Source organism: Tasmannia lanceolata, unplaced genomic scaffold (assembly GCF_043159265.1).
Source record: "Tasmannia lanceolata isolate RefF3 unplaced genomic scaffold, GAP_Taslan_0.1 ptg000015l, whole genome shotgun sequence".
NCBI classification, from domain to species: Eukaryota; Viridiplantae; Streptophyta; class Magnoliopsida; order Canellales; family Winteraceae; genus Tasmannia; species Tasmannia lanceolata.
The window spans coordinates 4161121-4179455 of NW_027518692.1; the positions used below are offsets into that span (position 1 = coordinate 4161121).

The window sequence follows — 18335 nt, forward strand, 5'->3', positions numbered from 1 at the left end:
GAAAGAAAACATCGAGATGGGTATGTAGAGACTGATTTCACTTGATTTTGTCTTAAAATGAGAGAGTTATGGATGTTTTACTAAATAACCTACTTTCAATCTGAAAATTATGTTTTAACGCTTTTTCGGCTAAAAAGACCATAACTCAATCATCCCGGTGACTATTTTTACATGCTTTTTTTTAAACAGAATTTTCAAAGGCCTCCGATTGGTTTAAATTTCACCACTGTTGGACTTAAAATGAGAGAATTATTGAGATTTTAATTTTGGGTGACATTTCACACGGTCTTTAAAAAAATGACAATAACTCTCTAATCCCGTTGAGTGTTTGGGTGCCATTTGTTGGGTTCGAAAGAAAACTTCGAGATGGCTTAAAGACTGATTTCCCTTGATTTAGACATAAAATGAGAGAGTTATGTATGTTTTACTAAATAACACCCTTTCAATCCCCAAATTACGTTTTAATGCTGATTTCACTTGATTTAGTCTTAAAATGAGAGAGTTATGGATCTTTTACTAAATAATTCCCTTTCAATCTCAAAATTACGTTTTAACGCTTTTTATGCTCGAAAGACCATAACTCAATCAACCCAGTGAATATTTTTACGTGCTTTTTTTTCAAAGAGAATTTTTAAAGGACTCAGATTGGTTGAAATTTCACCACTGTTGGACTTAAAATGAGAGAGTTATGGAGGTTTTAATTTTGGGTGACATTTCGCACGGTTTTTAAAAAAAGGACCATAACTCTTTCATCCGTTTGAGTTTTTGGGTGCCATTTGTTGGGTTCGAAAGAAAACTTCGAGATGGGAATGTAAAGAATGATTTCACTTGATTTAGACTTAAAATTAGAGTGTTATGGATGTTTTACTAATTAACTCCCTTTAAGGCCATGGTAGCCCAGATTCCAAATCCTATCACGCCTTGGAAAAACCTCTTTGTTGTACCACCTTCGACTCCTATCTCAACAAATCTGGACCACATTAACCCTGCTTCTTCAGAAAAAGATGAAATGGCATTATCTTTCGAAGACGCAGTTATTGAAGAACATGGGAGAAAATGGGCTAACTGCCTCGTAGGGTATTTCATTGGGAAGAGTCCCTACTTTGTTTCTCTTCGAGATGCTCTAAGCCGCAAATGGAAGTTGCAAGGTACTCTTCAAATGTTTACCATGGACCATGGCTTCTTTCTCTTTAAATTCTTGTGTGAGGAAGATTGTACTCGGGTCCTAGAGGATAATGGTCAAAATTTTGGGGGAAGGCCATTGATTCTTCAAAGATGGGAACGAAATACCACCATGGAAACGAAAAAGCTCACAGAAATTCTAATTTGGATCAAGCTTCATGGGCGCCATCTAAAGTTTTGGAACCACCATTGTCTACGTAGAATTGCTAGCTTGATTGGTAAGCCCCTCTACATGGACACTCAAACAGCTGAGTCATCTAGGCTGAATTATGCTAGGCTATGTGTGCTAGTTAGTGCGGATCAATCCCTCCCAGAATCTATAAAGCTTCGTACCTCCTCATGTGAGATTATTCAACAAATTGATTATGATTGGAAACCGAGTTCCTGTTCTTTTTGCAAGGACTTTAGTCACAGTACTAAAGCTTGCCATCTTTATTCAAATCATGTTCATCCTCAGCCTAAGAAAGAATGGAGACCAGTCAGCAAAATCCACTCTAAAATTGTCTCTGAAATTTCGGGTTCAGTCCTCCATCAATATGAAGCTACAAATTAGAACTTGGAAAAACATTCTCCTCTTTTGATCAACTTTAGTCCCCTTGTGCCTCTGCATAGGTCTGCAATTCAGTTTGGAAATAAATTCTCAGCCCTTGAAGGCCTTGGTTCTGATACTCCTGCAGAAATCTCAAATTCAGTAGCTCCTTCTCCGGACTCTCACTCCCCGGATGGTTCATGGCAAACATTTCAGAAAAAGAAGGCAAAGAAAGGGAAATCTCCAGTTTCGTTCCTTCGACCATCTCCTACATTTGTGCTTCCCTCCATTTCAAGACCCCCTCTAAAATTAGGATAAGTTTGGATCATTGGGGCTTGATTTGGGGTGTTTTTTTGTTTTCATTTCTTTCCCCTTTTGGGTTGTCTTGCTCTGTTTTGGTTGGGGGCTCTCTGGTCCTCTTTAGTGTTCATTTTGGTTCTCCTTTTGGAGTTCTTTTTTGTTTCCCCTTCTGCTGTGGGGTTGCCTTTTGGCTTTCATGAAGTATCTCTTCTTTCTTTTAATATATCTGGTAGGGGTCTGCCCTAACCCCAGCTTGCCCATCAAAAAAAAAAAGATCTTGGGTTTGAAGATTGAGGATGATGATAATCCAAGCAATAGGTCAATAGCTTCCAACTTTGGCTGTACCCTATGTCCCAAAATCCGAACACCACAATTATGCACCTGGGTCAAACCGTTACAAGGGTTTTTTAAAATCAACTCTGGCGCTTCTTTGGATGCTGAAGGAGGAGGTATTGACGGAGCAATTCTGGACAACAAAGGATTTCTGGTTTCCATGTTCTATGCAAATGTGGAGCGGGAGGAGATTCTAGCACTGAAAATTCTTGCTATTCACGAAGGTTTAACTCTGGCCTCAACCTCGGGTCTTTCTAATATCTGGATGGAAGTGGATTCTAAATTAGTAGTCGATGTAAGTAATGGAAACTCTAAAATTCTGTGGAGATGTTTCCATCGTATGCAGGAAAGTCACCAGCTCTTACCCCTTTTCCAGCACTGGAGGATTACCCACATTTGGCGAGAAGGTAATAGTGTTGCGGATTTTCTATCCAAATGAAAATGCCCATGCAAAGGGACAGACATCCCTCCATTTCTGTCTCCCCCGGCTCTCCTACAGCTCCTGGATACTGATAGGAGAGGGACTGAGTACTGTAGAATGTAATTCCACCATGTTAATTTTGGGTGACGTTTCGCACGGCCTTTAAAAAAAGGACCATAACTCTCTCATCCCTTTGAGTTTTTGTGTGCCATTTGTTGGGTTCGAAAGAAAACTTCGAGATGGGTAAGTAGAGATTGATGGCACTTGATTTAGTGTTAAAATGAGAGAGTTATGGATGTTTTACTAAATAACTCCCTTTGAATCCCAAAATTACGTCTTAATGCTTTTAGGCTAAAAAGGCCATAACATAATCATCCCGATGAATATTTTGACAAGCTTTTTTTTTAAGAGAATTAAAAGGCCTCCGACTGGTCTAAATTTCATCACATTTGGACTTAAAATGAGAGAGGTATGGAGGTTTTAATTTTAGGTGACGTTTCGCACGGTCTTTAAAAAGGATCATAACTCTCTCATCCCTTTGAGTTTTTGGGTGCCATTTGCTGGCTTCGAAAGAAAACTTTGAGATGGATATGTAGAGACTGATTTCTCTTGATTTAGTTTTAAAACGATAGAGTTATAGATGTTTTACTAAATAACTCCCTTTCAACCCCAAAATAAATTTTAAACGTCTTTTAGTCTAAAAAGACCATAACTCCATCATAAGGGTGAGTATTTGACGAGTTTTTTTTCCTTTGAAAGAGAATTTGAAGGAGTCCGATTAATTGAAATTTCACCAGTTTTGGAATTAAAATGAGAGAGTTATGGAGGTTTTAATTTTAGGTGACGTTTCGCACGGTCTTTAAAAAAAGAACCATAACTCTCTAATCGCTATGAGTTTTTGCATGCCATTTGTTGGCTTCGAAAGAAAACTTCGAGATGGGTATGTACATACTGATTTCACTTGATTTAGTACTAAAATGAGAGAGTTATGGATGTTTTAAAAAATAACTCCCTTTAAATCCCAAAATTACATTTTAACGTTCTTTAAGCTAAAAAGACAATAACTCAATCATCCTGGTGAATAAATTCACGAGCTTTTTTCCTTTGAAAGAGAATTTTTAAAGGCCTCTGATTGGTTGAAATTTCACCACTTTTGGACTTAAAATGAGAGGGTTGTGGAGGTTTTAATTTCGGGTGACGTTTCGCACGGTCTTTAAAAAAAGGATCATAACTCTCTCATCCCTTTTGAGTTTTTGGGTGCCATTTGTTGGGTTCAAAAGAAAACTTCAAGATGGGTATGTAGAGACTGATTTTACTTAAATTAGACTTAAAAAGAGAGAGTTATGGATGTTTTTCCTAAATAACTCCCTTTTAATCCCGAAATTATATTTTAATGCTGATTTCACTTGATTTAGTCTTAAAATGAGAGAGTTATGGATGTTTTACTAAATAATTCCCTTTAAATCCCAAAATTATGTTTTAATACTGATTTCACTTGATTTAGTCTTAAAATGAGAGAGTTCTGGATGATTTACTGAGTAACTCCCTTTTAATCCCAAATTTACGTTTTAACACTTTTTAGGCTAGAAAGACACTAACTTAATCATCCGGATGAATATTTTGATGAGCTTTTTTCCTTTAAAAGAGAATTCAAAGGCCTCCGATTGGTTGAAATTTCACCACTTTTGGACAAAAACTGTGAGAGTTATATAGGTTTTAATTCTGGGTGGCATTTTGCGCGGTCATAAAAAAAGGGACCACAACTCTTTCATCCCTGTGAGTTTTTTGGGTGCCATTTGTTAGGTTCGAAGGAAAACCTTGAGATGGGTATGTAGAGACTGATTTCACTTGATTTAGTCTTAAAATGAAAGAGTTTTGGATGTTTTACTAAATAACTGTCTTTCAATCCGAAAATTACGTTTTAACGCTTTTTAGGCTAAAAAGTCCATAACTCAATCATCCCGGTGATTATTTTTACGTGCTTTTTTTTTTAAAGAGAATATTTAAAGGCATCCGATTGGTTGGAATTTCACCACTGTTGGACTTAAAATGAGAGAGTTATGGAGATTTTAATTTTCGGTGACATTTCGCACGGTCTTTAAAAAAAGGACCGTAACTCTCTAATCCCTTTGAGTTTTTTGGTGCCATTTGCTGGGTTCGAAAGAAAACTTCAAGATGGCGTAAAGACTGATTTCACTGGATATAGACTTAAAATGAGAGAGTTATGGATGTTTTACTAAATAACGCCCTTTCAATTCCCAATTTACATTTTACCGCTGATTTCACTTGATTTGTACTTAAGATGAGAGAGTTATGGATGTTTTACTAAATAATTCTCTTTTAATCTCAAAATTATGTTTTAACGCTGTTTAGGCTAGAAAGACTATAACCCAATCAACCCGGTGAATATTTTTAATTTTGGGTGACATTTCGCACAGTCTTAAAGAAAATGACCATAACTCTCTCATCCGTTTGAGTTTTAGGGTGCCATTTGTTGGGTTCGAAAGAAAACTTCGAGATGGGAATCTAAAGAATGATTTCACTTGATTTAGACTTAAAATGAGAGAGTTATGGACGTTTAATAAATAACTCCATTTAAATCCGAAAATTACGTTTCAATGCTGATTTTACTTGATTTAGTTTTAAAATGAGAGAGTTATTGATGTTTTACCAAATAACTCCCTTTCAACCCTTTTTAGGCTAGAAAGACCATGACTCAATCATCCCGGTGAATATTTTGATAAGCTTTTTGAAGGCCTCCGATTGGTTGAAATTTCACCACTTTTGGACTTAAAACAAGAGAGTTATAGAGGTTTTAATTTCGGGTGACGTTTCGCACAGTCTTTAAAAAAATGACCATAACTCTCTCATCCCTATGAGTTTTTGGGTGCATTTGTTCAGTTCAAAGAAAAACTTCCAGATGGGTATATAGAGACTGATTTCACTTGATTTAGCCTTAAAATGCGAGAGATATGAATGTTTTACTAAATAAACCCTATTCAATTCAAAAATTACATTTTAACGTTCTTTAGGCTAAAAAGACAATAACTCAATCATCCTGGTGAATAAATTCACGAGCTTTTTTCCTTTGAAAGAGAATTTTTAAAGGCCTCTGATTGGTTGAAATTTCACCACTTTTGGACTTAAAATGAGAGGGTTGTGGAGGTTTTAATTTCGGGTGACGTTTCGCACGGTCTTTAAAAAAAGGATCATAACTCTCTCATCCCTTTTGAGTTTTTGGGTGCCATTTGTTGGGTTCAAAAGAAAACTTCAAGATGGGTATGTAGAGACTGATTTTACTTAAATTAGACTTAAAAAGAGAGAGTTATGGATGTTTTTCCTAAATAACTCCCTTTTAATCCCGAAATTATATTTTAATGCTGATTTCACTTGATTTAGTCTTAAAATGAGAGAGTTATGGATGTTTTACTAAATAATTCCCTTTAAATCCCAAAATTATGTTTTAATACTGATTTCACTTGATTTAGTCTTAAAATGAGAGAGTTCTGGATGATTTACTGAGTAACTCCCTTTTAATCCCAAATTTACGTTTTAACACTTTTTAGGCTAGAAAGACACTAACTTAATCATCCGGATGAATATTTTGATGAGCTTTTTTCCTTTAAAAGAGAATTCAAAGGCCTCCGATTGGTTGAAATTTCACCACTTTTGGACAAAAACTGTGAGAGTTATATAGGTTTTAATTCTGGGTGGCATTTTGCGCGGTCATAAAAAAAGGGACCACAACTCTTTCATCCCTGTGAGTTTTTTGGGTGCCATTTGTTAGGTTCGAAGGAAAACCTTGAGATGGGTATGTAGAGACTGATTTCGCTTGATTTAGTCTTAAAATGAAAGAGTTTTGGATGTTTTACTAAATAACTGTCTTTCAATCCGAAAATTACGTTTTAACGCTTTTTAGGCTAAAAAGTCCATAACTCAATCATCCCGGTGATTATTTTTACGTGCTTTTTTTTTTAAAGAGAATATTTAAAGGCATCCGATTGGTTGGAATTTCACCACTGTTGGACTTAAAATGAGAGAGTTATGGAGATTTTAATTTTCGGTGACATTTCGCACGGTCTTTAAAAAAAGGACCGTAACTCTCTAATCCCTTTGAGTTTTTTGGTGCCATTTATTGGGTTCGAAAGAAAACTTCAAGATGGCGTAAAGACTGATTTCACTGGATATAGACTTAAAATGAGAGAGTTATGGATGTTTTACTAAATAACGCCCTTTCAATTCCCAATTTACATTTTAACGCTGATTTCACTTGATTTGTACTTAAGATGAGAGAGTTATGGATGTTTTACTAAATAATTCTCTTTTAATCTCAAAATTATGTTTTAAAGCTGTTTAGGCTAGAAAGACTATAACCCAATCAACCCGGTGAATATTTTTAATTTTGGGTGACATTTCGCACAGTCTTAAAGAAAATGACCATAACTCTCTCATCCGTTTGAGTTTTAGGGTGCCATTTGTTGGGTTCGAAAGAAAACTTCGAGATGGGAATCTAAAGAATGATTTCACTTGATTTAGACTTAAAATGAGAGAGTTATGGACGTTTAATAAATAACTCCATTTAAATCCGAAAATTACGTTTCAATGCTGATTTTACTTGATTTAGTTTTAAAATGAGAGAGTTATTGATGTTTTACCAAATAACTCCCTTTCAACCCTTTTTAGGCTAGAAAGACCATGACTCAATCATCCCGGTGAATATTTTGATAAGCTTTTTGAAGGCCTCCGATTGGTTGAAATTTCACCACTTTTGGACTTAAAACAAGAGAGTTATAGAGGTTTTAATTTCGGGTGACGTTTCGCACAGTCTTTAAAAAAATGACCATAACTCTCTCATCCCTATGAGTTTTTGGGTGCATTTGTTCAGTTCAAAGAAAAACTTCCAGATGGGTATATAGAGACTGATTTCACTTGATTTAGCCTTAAAATGCGAGAGATATGAATGTTTTACTAAATAAACCCTATTCAATTCAAAAATTACATTTTAACGTTCTTTAGGCTAAAAAGACAATAACTCAATCATCCTGGTGAATAAATTCACGAGCTTTTTTCCTTTGAAAGAGAATTTTTAAAGGCCTCTGATTGGTTGAAATTTCACCACTTTTGGACTTAAAATGAGATGGTTGTGGAGGTTTTAATTTCGGGTGACGTTTCGCACGGTCTTTAAAAAAAGGATCATAACTCTCTCATCCCTTTTGAGTTTTTGGGTGCCATTTGTTGGGTTCAAAAGAAAACTTCAAGATGGGTATGTAGAGACTGATTTTACTTAAATTAGACTTAAAAAGAGAGAGTTATGGATGTTTTTCCTAAATAACTCCCTTTTAATCCCGAAATTATATTTTAATGCTGATTTCACTTGATTTAGTCTTAAAATGAGAGAGTTATGGATGTTTTACTAAATAATTCCCTTTAAATCCCAAAATTATGTTTTAATACTGATTTCACTTGATTTAGTCTTAAAATGAGAGAGTTCTGGATGATTTACTGAGTAACTCCCTTTTAATCCCAAATTTACGTTTTAACACTTTTTAGGCTAGAAAGACACTAACTTAATCATCCGGATGAATATTTTGATGAGCTTTTTTCCTTTAAAAGAGAATTCAAAGGCCTCCGATTGGTTGAAATTTCACCACTTTTGGACAAAAACTGTGAGAGTTATATAGGTTTTAATTCTGGGTGGCATTTTGCGCGGTCATAAAAAAAGGGACCACAACTCTTTCATCCCTGTGAGTTTTTTGGGTGCCATTTGTTAGGTTCGAAGGAAAACCTTGAGATGGGTATGTAGAGACTGATTTCGCTTGATTTAGTCTTAAAATGAAAGAGTTTTGGATGTTTTACTAAATAACTGTCTTTCAATCCGAAAATTACGTTTTAACGCTTTTTAGGCTAAAAAGTCCATAACTCAATCATCCCGGTGATTATTTTTACGTGCTTTTTTTTTTAAAGAGAATATTTAAAGGCATCCGATTGGTTGGAATTTCACCACTGTTGGACTTAAAATGAGAGAGTTATGGAGATTTTAATTTTCGGTGACATTTCGCACGGTCTTTAAAAAAAGGACCGTAACTCTCTAATCCCTTTGAGTTTTTTGGTGCCATTTGTTGGGTTCGAAAGAAAACTTCAAGATGGCGTAAAGACTGATTTCACTGGATATAGACTTAAAATGAGAGAGTTATGGATGTTTTACTAAATAACGCCCTTTCAATTCCCAATTTACATTTTAACGCTGATTTCACTTGATTTGTACTTAAGATGAGAGAGTTATGAATGTTTTACTAAATAATTCTCTTTTAATCTCAAAATTATGTTTTAAAGCTGTTTAGGCTAGAAAGACTATAACCCAATCAACCCGGTGAATATTTTTAATTTTGGGTGACATTTCGCACAGTCTTAAAGAAAATGACCATAACTCTCTCATCCGTTTGAGTTTTAGGGTGCCATTTGTTGGGTTCGAAAGAAAACTTCGAGATGGGAATCTAAAGAATGATTTCACTTGATTTAGACTTAAAATGAGAGAGTTATGGACGTTTAATAAATAACTCCATTTAAATCCGAAAATTACGTTTCAATGCTGATTTTACTTGATTTAGTTTTAAAATGAGAGAGTTATTGATGTTTTACCAAATAACTCCCTTTCAACCCTTTTTAGGCTAGAAAGACCATGACTCAATCATCCCGGTGAATATTTTGATAAGCTTTTTGAAGGCCTCCGATTGGTTGAAATTTCACCACTTTTGGACTTAAAACAAGAGAGTTATAGAGGTTTTAATTTCGGGTGACGTTTCGCACAGTCTTTAAAAAAATGACCATAACTCTCTCATCCCTATGAGTTTTTGGGTGCATTTGTTCAGTTCAAAGAAAAACTTCCAGATGGGTATATAGAGACTGATTTCACTTGATTTAGCCTTAAAATGCGAGAGATATGAATGTTTTACTAAATAAACCCTATTCAATTCAAAAATTACATTTTAACGTTCTTTAGGCTAAAAAGACAATAACTCAATCATCCTGGTGAATAAATTCACGAGCTTTTTTCCTTTGAAAGAGAATTTTTAAAGGCCTCTGATTGGTTGAAATTTCACCACTTTTGGACTTAAAATGAGATGGTTGTGGAGGTTTTAATTTCGGGTGACGTTTCGCACGGTCTTTAAAAAAAGGACCGTAACTCTCTAATCCCTTTGAGTTTTTTGGTGCCATTTGTTGGGTTCGAAAGAAAACTTCAAGATGGCGTAAAGACTGATTTCACTGGATATAGACTTAAAATGAGAGAGTTATGGATGTTTTACTAAATAACGCCCTTTCAATTCCCAATTTACATTTTAACGCTGATTTCACTTGATTTGTACTTAAGATGAGAGAGTTATGGATGTTTTACTAAATAATTCTCTTTTAATCTCAAAATTATGTTTTAAAGCTGTTTAGGCTAGAAAGACTATAACCCAATCAACCCGGTGAATATTTTTAATTCTGGGTGACATTTCGCACAGTCTTAAAGAAAATGACCATAACTCTCTCATCCGTTTGAGTTTTAGGGTGCCATTTGTTGGGTTCGAAAGAAAACTTCGAGATGGGAATCTAAAGAATGATTTCACTTGATTTAGACTTAAAATGAGAGAGTTATGGACGTTTAATAAATAACTCCATTTAAATCCGAAAATTACGTTTCAATGCTGATTTTACTTGATTTAGTTTTAAAATGAGAGAGTTATTGATGTTTTACCAAATAACTCCCTTTCAACCCTTTTTAGGCTAGAAAGACCATGACTCAATCATCCCGGTGAATATTTTGATAAGCTTTTTGAAGGCCTCCGATTGGTTGAAATTTCACCACTTTTGGACTTAAAACAAGAGAGTTATAGAGGTTTTAATTTCGGGTGACGTTTCGCACAGTCTTTAAAAAAATGACCATAACTCTCTCATCCCTATGAGTTTTTGGGTGCATTTGTTCAGTTCAAAGAAAAACTTCCAGATGGGTATATAGAGACTGATTTCACTTGATTTAGCCTTAAAATGCGAGAGATATGAATGTTTTACTAAATAAACCCTATTCAATTCAAAAATTACATTTTAACGTTCTTTAGGCTAAAAAGACAATAACTCAATCATCCTGGTGAATAAATTCACGAGCTTTTTTCCTTTGAAAGAGAATTTTTAAAGGCCTCTGATTGGTTGAAATTTCACCACTTTTGGACTTAAAATGAGATGGTTGTGGAGGTTTTAATTTCGGGTGACGTTTCGCACGGTCTTTAAAAAAAGGATCATAACTCTCTCATCCCTTTTGAGTTTTTGGGTGCCATTTGTTGGGTTCAAAAGAAAACTTCAAGATGGGTATGTAGAGACTGATTTTACTTAAATTAGACTTAAAAAGAGAGAGTTATGGATGTTTTTCCTAAATAACTCCCTTTTAATCCCGAAATTATATTTTAATGCTGATTTCACTTGATTTTTAGTCTTAAAATGAGAGAGTTATGGATGTTTTACTAAATAATTCCCTTTAAATCCCAAAATTATGTTTTAATACTGATTTCACTTGATTTAGTCTTAAAATGAGAGAGTTCTGGATGATTTACTGAGTAACTCCCTTTTAATCCCAAATTTACGTTTTAACACTTTTTAGGCTAGAAAGACACTAACTTAATCATCCGGATGAATATTTTGATGAGCTTTTTTCCTTTAAAAGAGAATTCAAAGGCCTCCGATTGGTTGAAATTTCACCACTTTTGGACAAAAACTGTGAGAGTTATATAGGTTTTAATTCTGGGTGGCATTTTGCGCGGTCATAAAAAAAGGGACCACAACTCTTTCATCCCTGTGAGTTTTTTGGGTGTCATTTGTTAGGTTCGAAGGAAAACCTTGAGATGGGTATGTAGAGACTGATTTCGCTTGATTTAGTCTTAAAATGAAAGAGTTTTGGATGTTTTACTAAATAACTGTCTTTCAATCCGAAAATTACGTTTTAACGCTTTTTAGGCTAAAAAGTCCATAACTCAATCATCCCGGTGATTATTTTTACGTGCTTTTTTTTTTAAAGAGAATAATTAAAGGCATCCGATTGGTTGGAATTTCACCACTGTTGGACTTAAAATGAGAGAGTTATGGAGATTTTAATTTTCGGTGACATTTCGCACGGCCTTTAAAAAAAGGACCGTAACTCTCTAATCCCTTTGAGTTTTTTGGTGCCATTTGTTGGGTTCGAAAGAAAACTTCAAGATGGCGTAAAGACTGATTTCACTGGATATAGACTTAAAATGAGAGAGTTATGGATGTTTTACTAAATAACGCCCTTTCAATTCCCAATTTACATTTTAACGCTGATTTCACTTGATTTGTACTTAAGATGAGAGAGTTATGGATGTTTTACTAAATAATTCTCTTTTAATCTCAAAATTATATTTTAACGCTGTTTAGGCTAGAAAGACTATAACTCAATCAACCCGGTGAATATTTTTAATTTTGGGTGACATTTCGCACAGTCTTAAAGAAAATGACCATAACTCTCTCATCCGTTTGAGTTTTAGGGTGCCATTTGTTGGGTTCGAAAGAAAACTTCGAGATGGGAATCTAAAGAATGATTTCACTTGATTTAGACTTAAAATGAGAGAGTTATGGACGTTTAATAAATAACTCCATTTAAATCCGAAAATTACGTTTCAATGCTGATTTTACTTGATTTAGTTTTAAAATGAGAGAGTTATTGATGTTTTACCAAATAACTCCCTTTCAACCCTTTTTAGGCTAGAAAGACCATGACTCAATCATCCCGGTGAATATTTTGATAAGCTTTTTGAAGGCCTCCGATTGGTTGAAATTTCACCACTTTTGGACTTAAAACAAGAGAGTTATAGAGGTTTTAATTTCGGGTGACGTTTCGCACAGTCTTTAAAAAAATGACCATAACTCTCTCATCCCTATGAGTTTTTGGGTGCATTTGTTCAGTTCAAAGAAAAACTTCCAGATGGGTATATAGAGACTGATTTCACTTGATTTAGCCTTAAAATGCGAGAGATATGAATGTTTTACTAAATAAACCCTATTCAATTCAAAAATTACATTTTAACGTTCTTTAGGCTAAAAAGACAATAACTCAATCATCCTGGTGAATAAATTCACGAGCTTTTTTCCTTTGAAAGAGAATTTTTAAAGGCCTCTGATTGGTTGAAATTTCACCACTTTTGGACTTAAAATGAGAGGGTTGTGGAGGTTTTAATTTCGGGTGACGTTTCGCACGGTCTTTAAAAAAAGGATCATAACTCTCTCATCCCTTTTGAGTTTTTGGGTGCCATTTGTTGGGTTCAAAAGAAAACTTCAAGATGGGTATGTAGAGACTGATTTTACTTAAATTAGACTTAAAAAGAGAGAGTTATGGATGTTTTTCCTAAATAACTCCCTTTTAATCCCGAAATTATATTTTAATGCTGATTTCACTTGATTTAGTCTTAAAATGAGAGAGTTATGGATGTTTTACTAAATAATTCCCTTTAAATCCCAAAATTATGTTTTAATACTGATTTCACTTGATTTAGTCTTAAAATGAGAGAGTTCTGGATGATTTACTGAGTAACTCCCTTTTAATCCCAAATTTACGTTTTAACACTTTTTAGGCTAGAAAGACACTAACTTAATCATCCGGATGAATATTTTGATGAGCTTTTTTCCTTTAAAAGAGAATTCAAAGGCCTCCGATTGGTTGAAATTTCACCACTTTTGGACAAAAACTGTGAGAGTTATATAGGTTTTAATTCTGGGTGGCATTTTGCGCGGTCATAAAAAAAGGGACCACAACTCTTTCATCCCTGTGAGTTTTTTGGGTGCCATTTGTTAGGTTCGAAGGAAAACCTTGAGATGGGTATGTAGAGACTGATTTCACTTGATTTAGTCTTAAAATGAAAGAGTTTTGGATGTTTTACTAAATAACTGTCTTTCAATCCGAAAATTACGTTTTAACGCTTTTTAGGCTAAAAAGTCCATAACTCAATCATCCCGGTGATTATTTTTACGTGCTTTTTTTTTTAAAGAGAATATTTAAAGGCATCCGATTGGTTGGAATTTCACCACTGTTGGACTTAAAATGAGAGAGTTATGGAGATTTTAATTTTCGGTGACATTTCGCACGGCCTTTAAAAAAAGGACCGTAACTCTCTAATCCCTTTGAGTTTTTTGGTGCCATTTGTTGGGTTCGAAAGAAAACTTCAAGATAGCGTAAAGACTGATTTCACTGGATATAGACTTAAAATGAGAGAGTTATGGATGTTTTACTAAATAACGCCCTTTCAATTCCCAATTTACATTTTAACGCTGATTTCACTTGATTTGTACTTAAGATGAGAGAGTTATGGATGTTTTACTAAATAATTCTCTTTTAATCTCAAAATTATGTTTTAACGCTGTTTAGGCTAGAAAGACTATAACTCAATCAACCCGGTGAATATTTTTAATTTTGGGTGACATTTCGCACAGTCTTAAAGAAAATGACCATAACTCTCTCCTCCGTTTGAGTTTTAGGGTGCCATTTGTTGGGTTCGAAAGAAAACTTCGAGATGGGAATCTAAAGAATGATTTCACTTGATTTAGACTTAAAATGAGAGAGTTATGGACGTTTAATAAATAACTCCATTTAAATCCGAAAATTACGTTTCAATGCTGATTTTACTTGATTTAGTTTTAAAATGAGAGAGTTATTGATGTTTTACCAAATAACTCCCTTTCAACCCTTTTTAGGCTAGAAAGACCATGACTCAATCATCCCGGTGAATATTTTGATAAGCTTTTTGAAGGCCTCCGATTGGTTGAAATTTCACCACTTTTGGACTTAAAACAAGAGAGTTATAGAGGTTTTAATTTCGGGTGACGTTTCGCACAGTCTTTAAAAAAATGACCATAACTCTCTCATCCCTATGAGTTTTTGGGTGCATTTGTTCAGTTCAAAGAAAAACTTCCAGATGGGTATATAGAGACTGATTTCACTTGATTTAGCCTTAAAATGCGAGAGATATGAATGTTTTACTAAATAAACCCTATTCAATTCAAAAATTACATTTTAACGTTCTTTAGGCTAAAAAGACAATAACTCAATCATCCTGGTGAATAAATTCACGAGCTTTTTTCCTTTGAAAGAGAATTTTTAAAGGCCTCTGATTGGTTGAAATTTCACCACTTTTGGACTTAAAATGAGAGGGTTGTGGAGGTTTTAATTTCGGGTGACGTTTCGCACGGTCTTTAAAAAAAGGATCATAACTCTCTCATCCCTTTTGAGTTTTTGGGTGCCATTTGTTGGGTTCAAAAGAAAACTTCAAGATGGGTATGTAGAGACTGATTTTACTTAAATTAGACTTAAAAAGAGAGAGTTATGGATGTTTTTCCTAAATAACTCCCTTTTAATCCCGAAATTATATTTTAATGCTGATTTCACTTGATTTAGTCTTAAAATGAGAGAGTTATGGATGTTTTACTAAATAATTCCCTTTAAATCCCAAAATTATGTTTTAATACTGATTTCACTTGATTTAGTCTTAAAATGAGAGAGTTCTGGATGATTTACTGAGTAACTCCCTTTTAATCCCAAATTTACGTTTTAACACTTTTTAGGCTAGAAAGACACTAACTTAATCATCCGGATGAATATTTTGATGAGCTTTTTTCCTTTAAAAGAGAATTCAAAGGCCTCCGATTGGTTGAAATTTCACCACTTTTGGACAAAAACTGTGAGAGTTATATAGGTTTTAATTCTGGGTGGCATTTTGCGCGGTCATAAAAAAAGGGACCACAACTCTTTCATCCCTGTGAGTTTTTTGGGTGCCATTTGTTAGGTTCGAAGGAAAACCTTGAGATGGGTATGTAGAGACTGATTTCGCTTGATTTAGTCTTAAAATGAAAGAGTTTTGGATGTTTTACTAAATAACTGTCTTTCAATCCGAAAATTACGTTTTAACGCTTTTTAGGCTAAAAAGTCCATAACTCAATCATCCCGGTGATTATTTTTACGTGCTTTTTTTTTTAAAGAGAATATTTAAAGGCATCCGATTGGTTGGAATTTCACCACTGTTGGACTTAAAATGAGAGAGTTATGGAGATTTTAATTTTCGGTGACATTTCGCACGGCCTTTAAAAAAAGGACCGTAACTCTCTAATCCCTTTGAGTTTTTTGGTGCCATTTGTTGGGTTCGAAAGAAAACTTCAAGATGGCGTAAAGACTGATTTCACTGGATATAGACTTAAAATGAGAGAGTTATGGATGTTTTACTAAATAACGCCCTTTCAATTCCCAATTTACATTTTAACGCTGATTTCACTTGATTTGTACTTAAGATGAGAGAGTTATGGATGTTTTACTAAATAATTCTCTTTTAATCTCAAAATTATGTTTTAACGCTGTTTAGGCTAGAAAGACTATAACTCAATCAACCCGGTGAATATTTTTAATTTTGGGTGACATTTCGCACAGTCTTAAAGAAAATGACCATAACTCTCTCATCCGTTTGAGTTTTAGGGTGCCATTTGTTGGGTTCGAAAGAAAACTTCGAGATGGGAATCTAAAGAATGATTTCACTTGATTTAGACTTAAAATGAGAGAGTTATGGACGTTTAATAAATAACTCCATTTAAATCCGAAAATTACGTTTCAATGCTGATTTTACTTGATTTAGTTTTAAAATGAGAGAGTTATTGATGTTTTACCAAATAACTCCCTTTCAACCCTTTTTAGGCTAGAAAGACCATGACTCAATCATCCCGGTGAATATTTTGATAAGCTTTTTGAAGGCCTCCGATTGGTTGAAATTTCACCACTTTTGGACTTAAAACAAGAGAGTTATAGAGGTTTTAATTTCGGGTGACGTTTCGCACAGTCTTTAAAAAAATGACCATAACTCTCTCATCCCTATGAGTTTTTGGGTGCATTTGTTCAGTTCAAAGAAAAACTTCCAGATGGGTATATAGAGACTGATTTCACTTGATTTAGCCTTAAAATGCGAGAGATATGAATGTTTTACTAAATAAACCCTATTCAATTCAAAAATTACATTTTAACGTTCTTTAGGCTAAAAAGACAATAACTCAATCATCCTGGTGAATAAATTCACGAGCTTTTTTCCTTTGAAAGAGAATTTTTAAAGGCCTCTGATTGGTTGAAATTTCACCACTTTTGGACTTAAAATGAGAGGGTTGTGGAGGTTTTAATTTCGGGTGACGTTTCGCACGGTCTTTAAAAAAAGGATCATAACTCTCTCATCCCTTTTGAGTTTTTGGGTGCCATTTGTTGGGTTCAAAAGAAAACTTCAAGATGGGTATGTAGAGACTGATTTTACTTAAATTAGACTTAAAAAGAGAGAGTTATGGATGTTTTTCCTAAATAACTCCCTTTTAATCCCGAAATTATATTTTAATGCTGATTTCACTTGATTTAGTCTTAAAATGAGAGAGTTATGGATGTTTTACTAAATAATTCCCTTTAAATCCCAAAATTATGTTTTAATACTGATTTCACTTGATTTAGTCTTAAAATGAGAGAGTTCTGGATGATTTACTGAGTAACTCCCTTTTAATCCCAAATTTACGTTTTAACACTTTTTAGGCTAGAAAGACACTAACTTAATCATCCGGATGAATATTTTGATGAGCTTTTTTCCTTTAAAAGAGAATTCAAAGGCCTCCGATTGGTTGAAATTTCACCACTTTTGGACAAAAACTGTGAGAGTTATATAGGTTTTAATTCTGGGTGGCATTTTGCGCGGTCATAAAAAAAGGGACCACAACTCTTTCATCCCTGTGAGTTTTTTGGGTGCCATTTGTTAGGTTCGAAGGAAAACCTTGAGATGGGTATGTAGAGACTGATTTCACTTGATTTAGTCTTAAAATGAAAGAGTTTTGGATGTTTTACTAAATAACTGTCTTTCAATCCGAAAATTACGTTTTAACGCTTTTTAGGCTAAAAAGTCCATAACTCAATCATCCCGGTGATTATTTTTACGTGCTTTTTTTTTTAAAGAGAATATTTAAAGGCATCCGATTGGTTGGAATTTCACCACTGTTGGACTTAAAATGAGAGAGTTATGGAGATTTTAATTTTCGGTGACATTTCGCACGGCCTTTAAAAAAAGGACCGTAACTCTCTAATCCCTTTGAGTTTTTTGGTGCCATTTGTTGGGTTCGAAAGAAAACTTCAAGATGGCGTAAAGACTGATTTCACTGGATATAGACTTAAAATGAGAGAGTTATGGATGTTTTACTAAATAACGCCCTTTCAATTCCCAATTTACATTTTAACGCTGATTTCACTTGATTTGTACTTAAGATGAGAGAGTTATGGATGTTTTACTAAATAATTCTCTTTTAATCTCAAAATTATGTTTTAACGCTGTTTAGGCTAGAAAGACTATAACTCAATCAACCCGGTGAATATTTTTAATTTTGGGTGACATTTCGCACAGTGTTAAAGAAAATGACCATAACTCTCTCCTCCGTTTGAGTTTTAGGGTGCCATTTGTTGGGTTCGAAAGAAAACTTCGAGATGGGAATCTAAAGAATGATTTCACTTGATTTAGACTTAAAATGAGA

General features: G+C 34.3%; 1 protein-coding gene across 1 annotated transcript; it reads left to right on the plus strand.

The window, feature by feature from the left end:
* Positions 1-889: 889 nt before the first annotated feature.
* LOC143847192 (uncharacterized) lies at positions 890-1735 on the plus strand. The gene has a single exon (XM_077355929.1). It carries the CDS (start codon positions 890-892, stop codon positions 1733-1735), a length of 846 nt encoding a protein of 281 aa, XP_077212044.1.
* Positions 1736-18335: the final 16600 nt, after the last annotated feature.

Excerpts from the sequence above, each read along its gene's own strand:
- LOC143847192 (XM_077355929.1), top strand. The coding sequence starts at position 890 with ATGGTAGCCCAGATTCCAAATCCTATCACGCCTTGGAAAAACCTCTTT.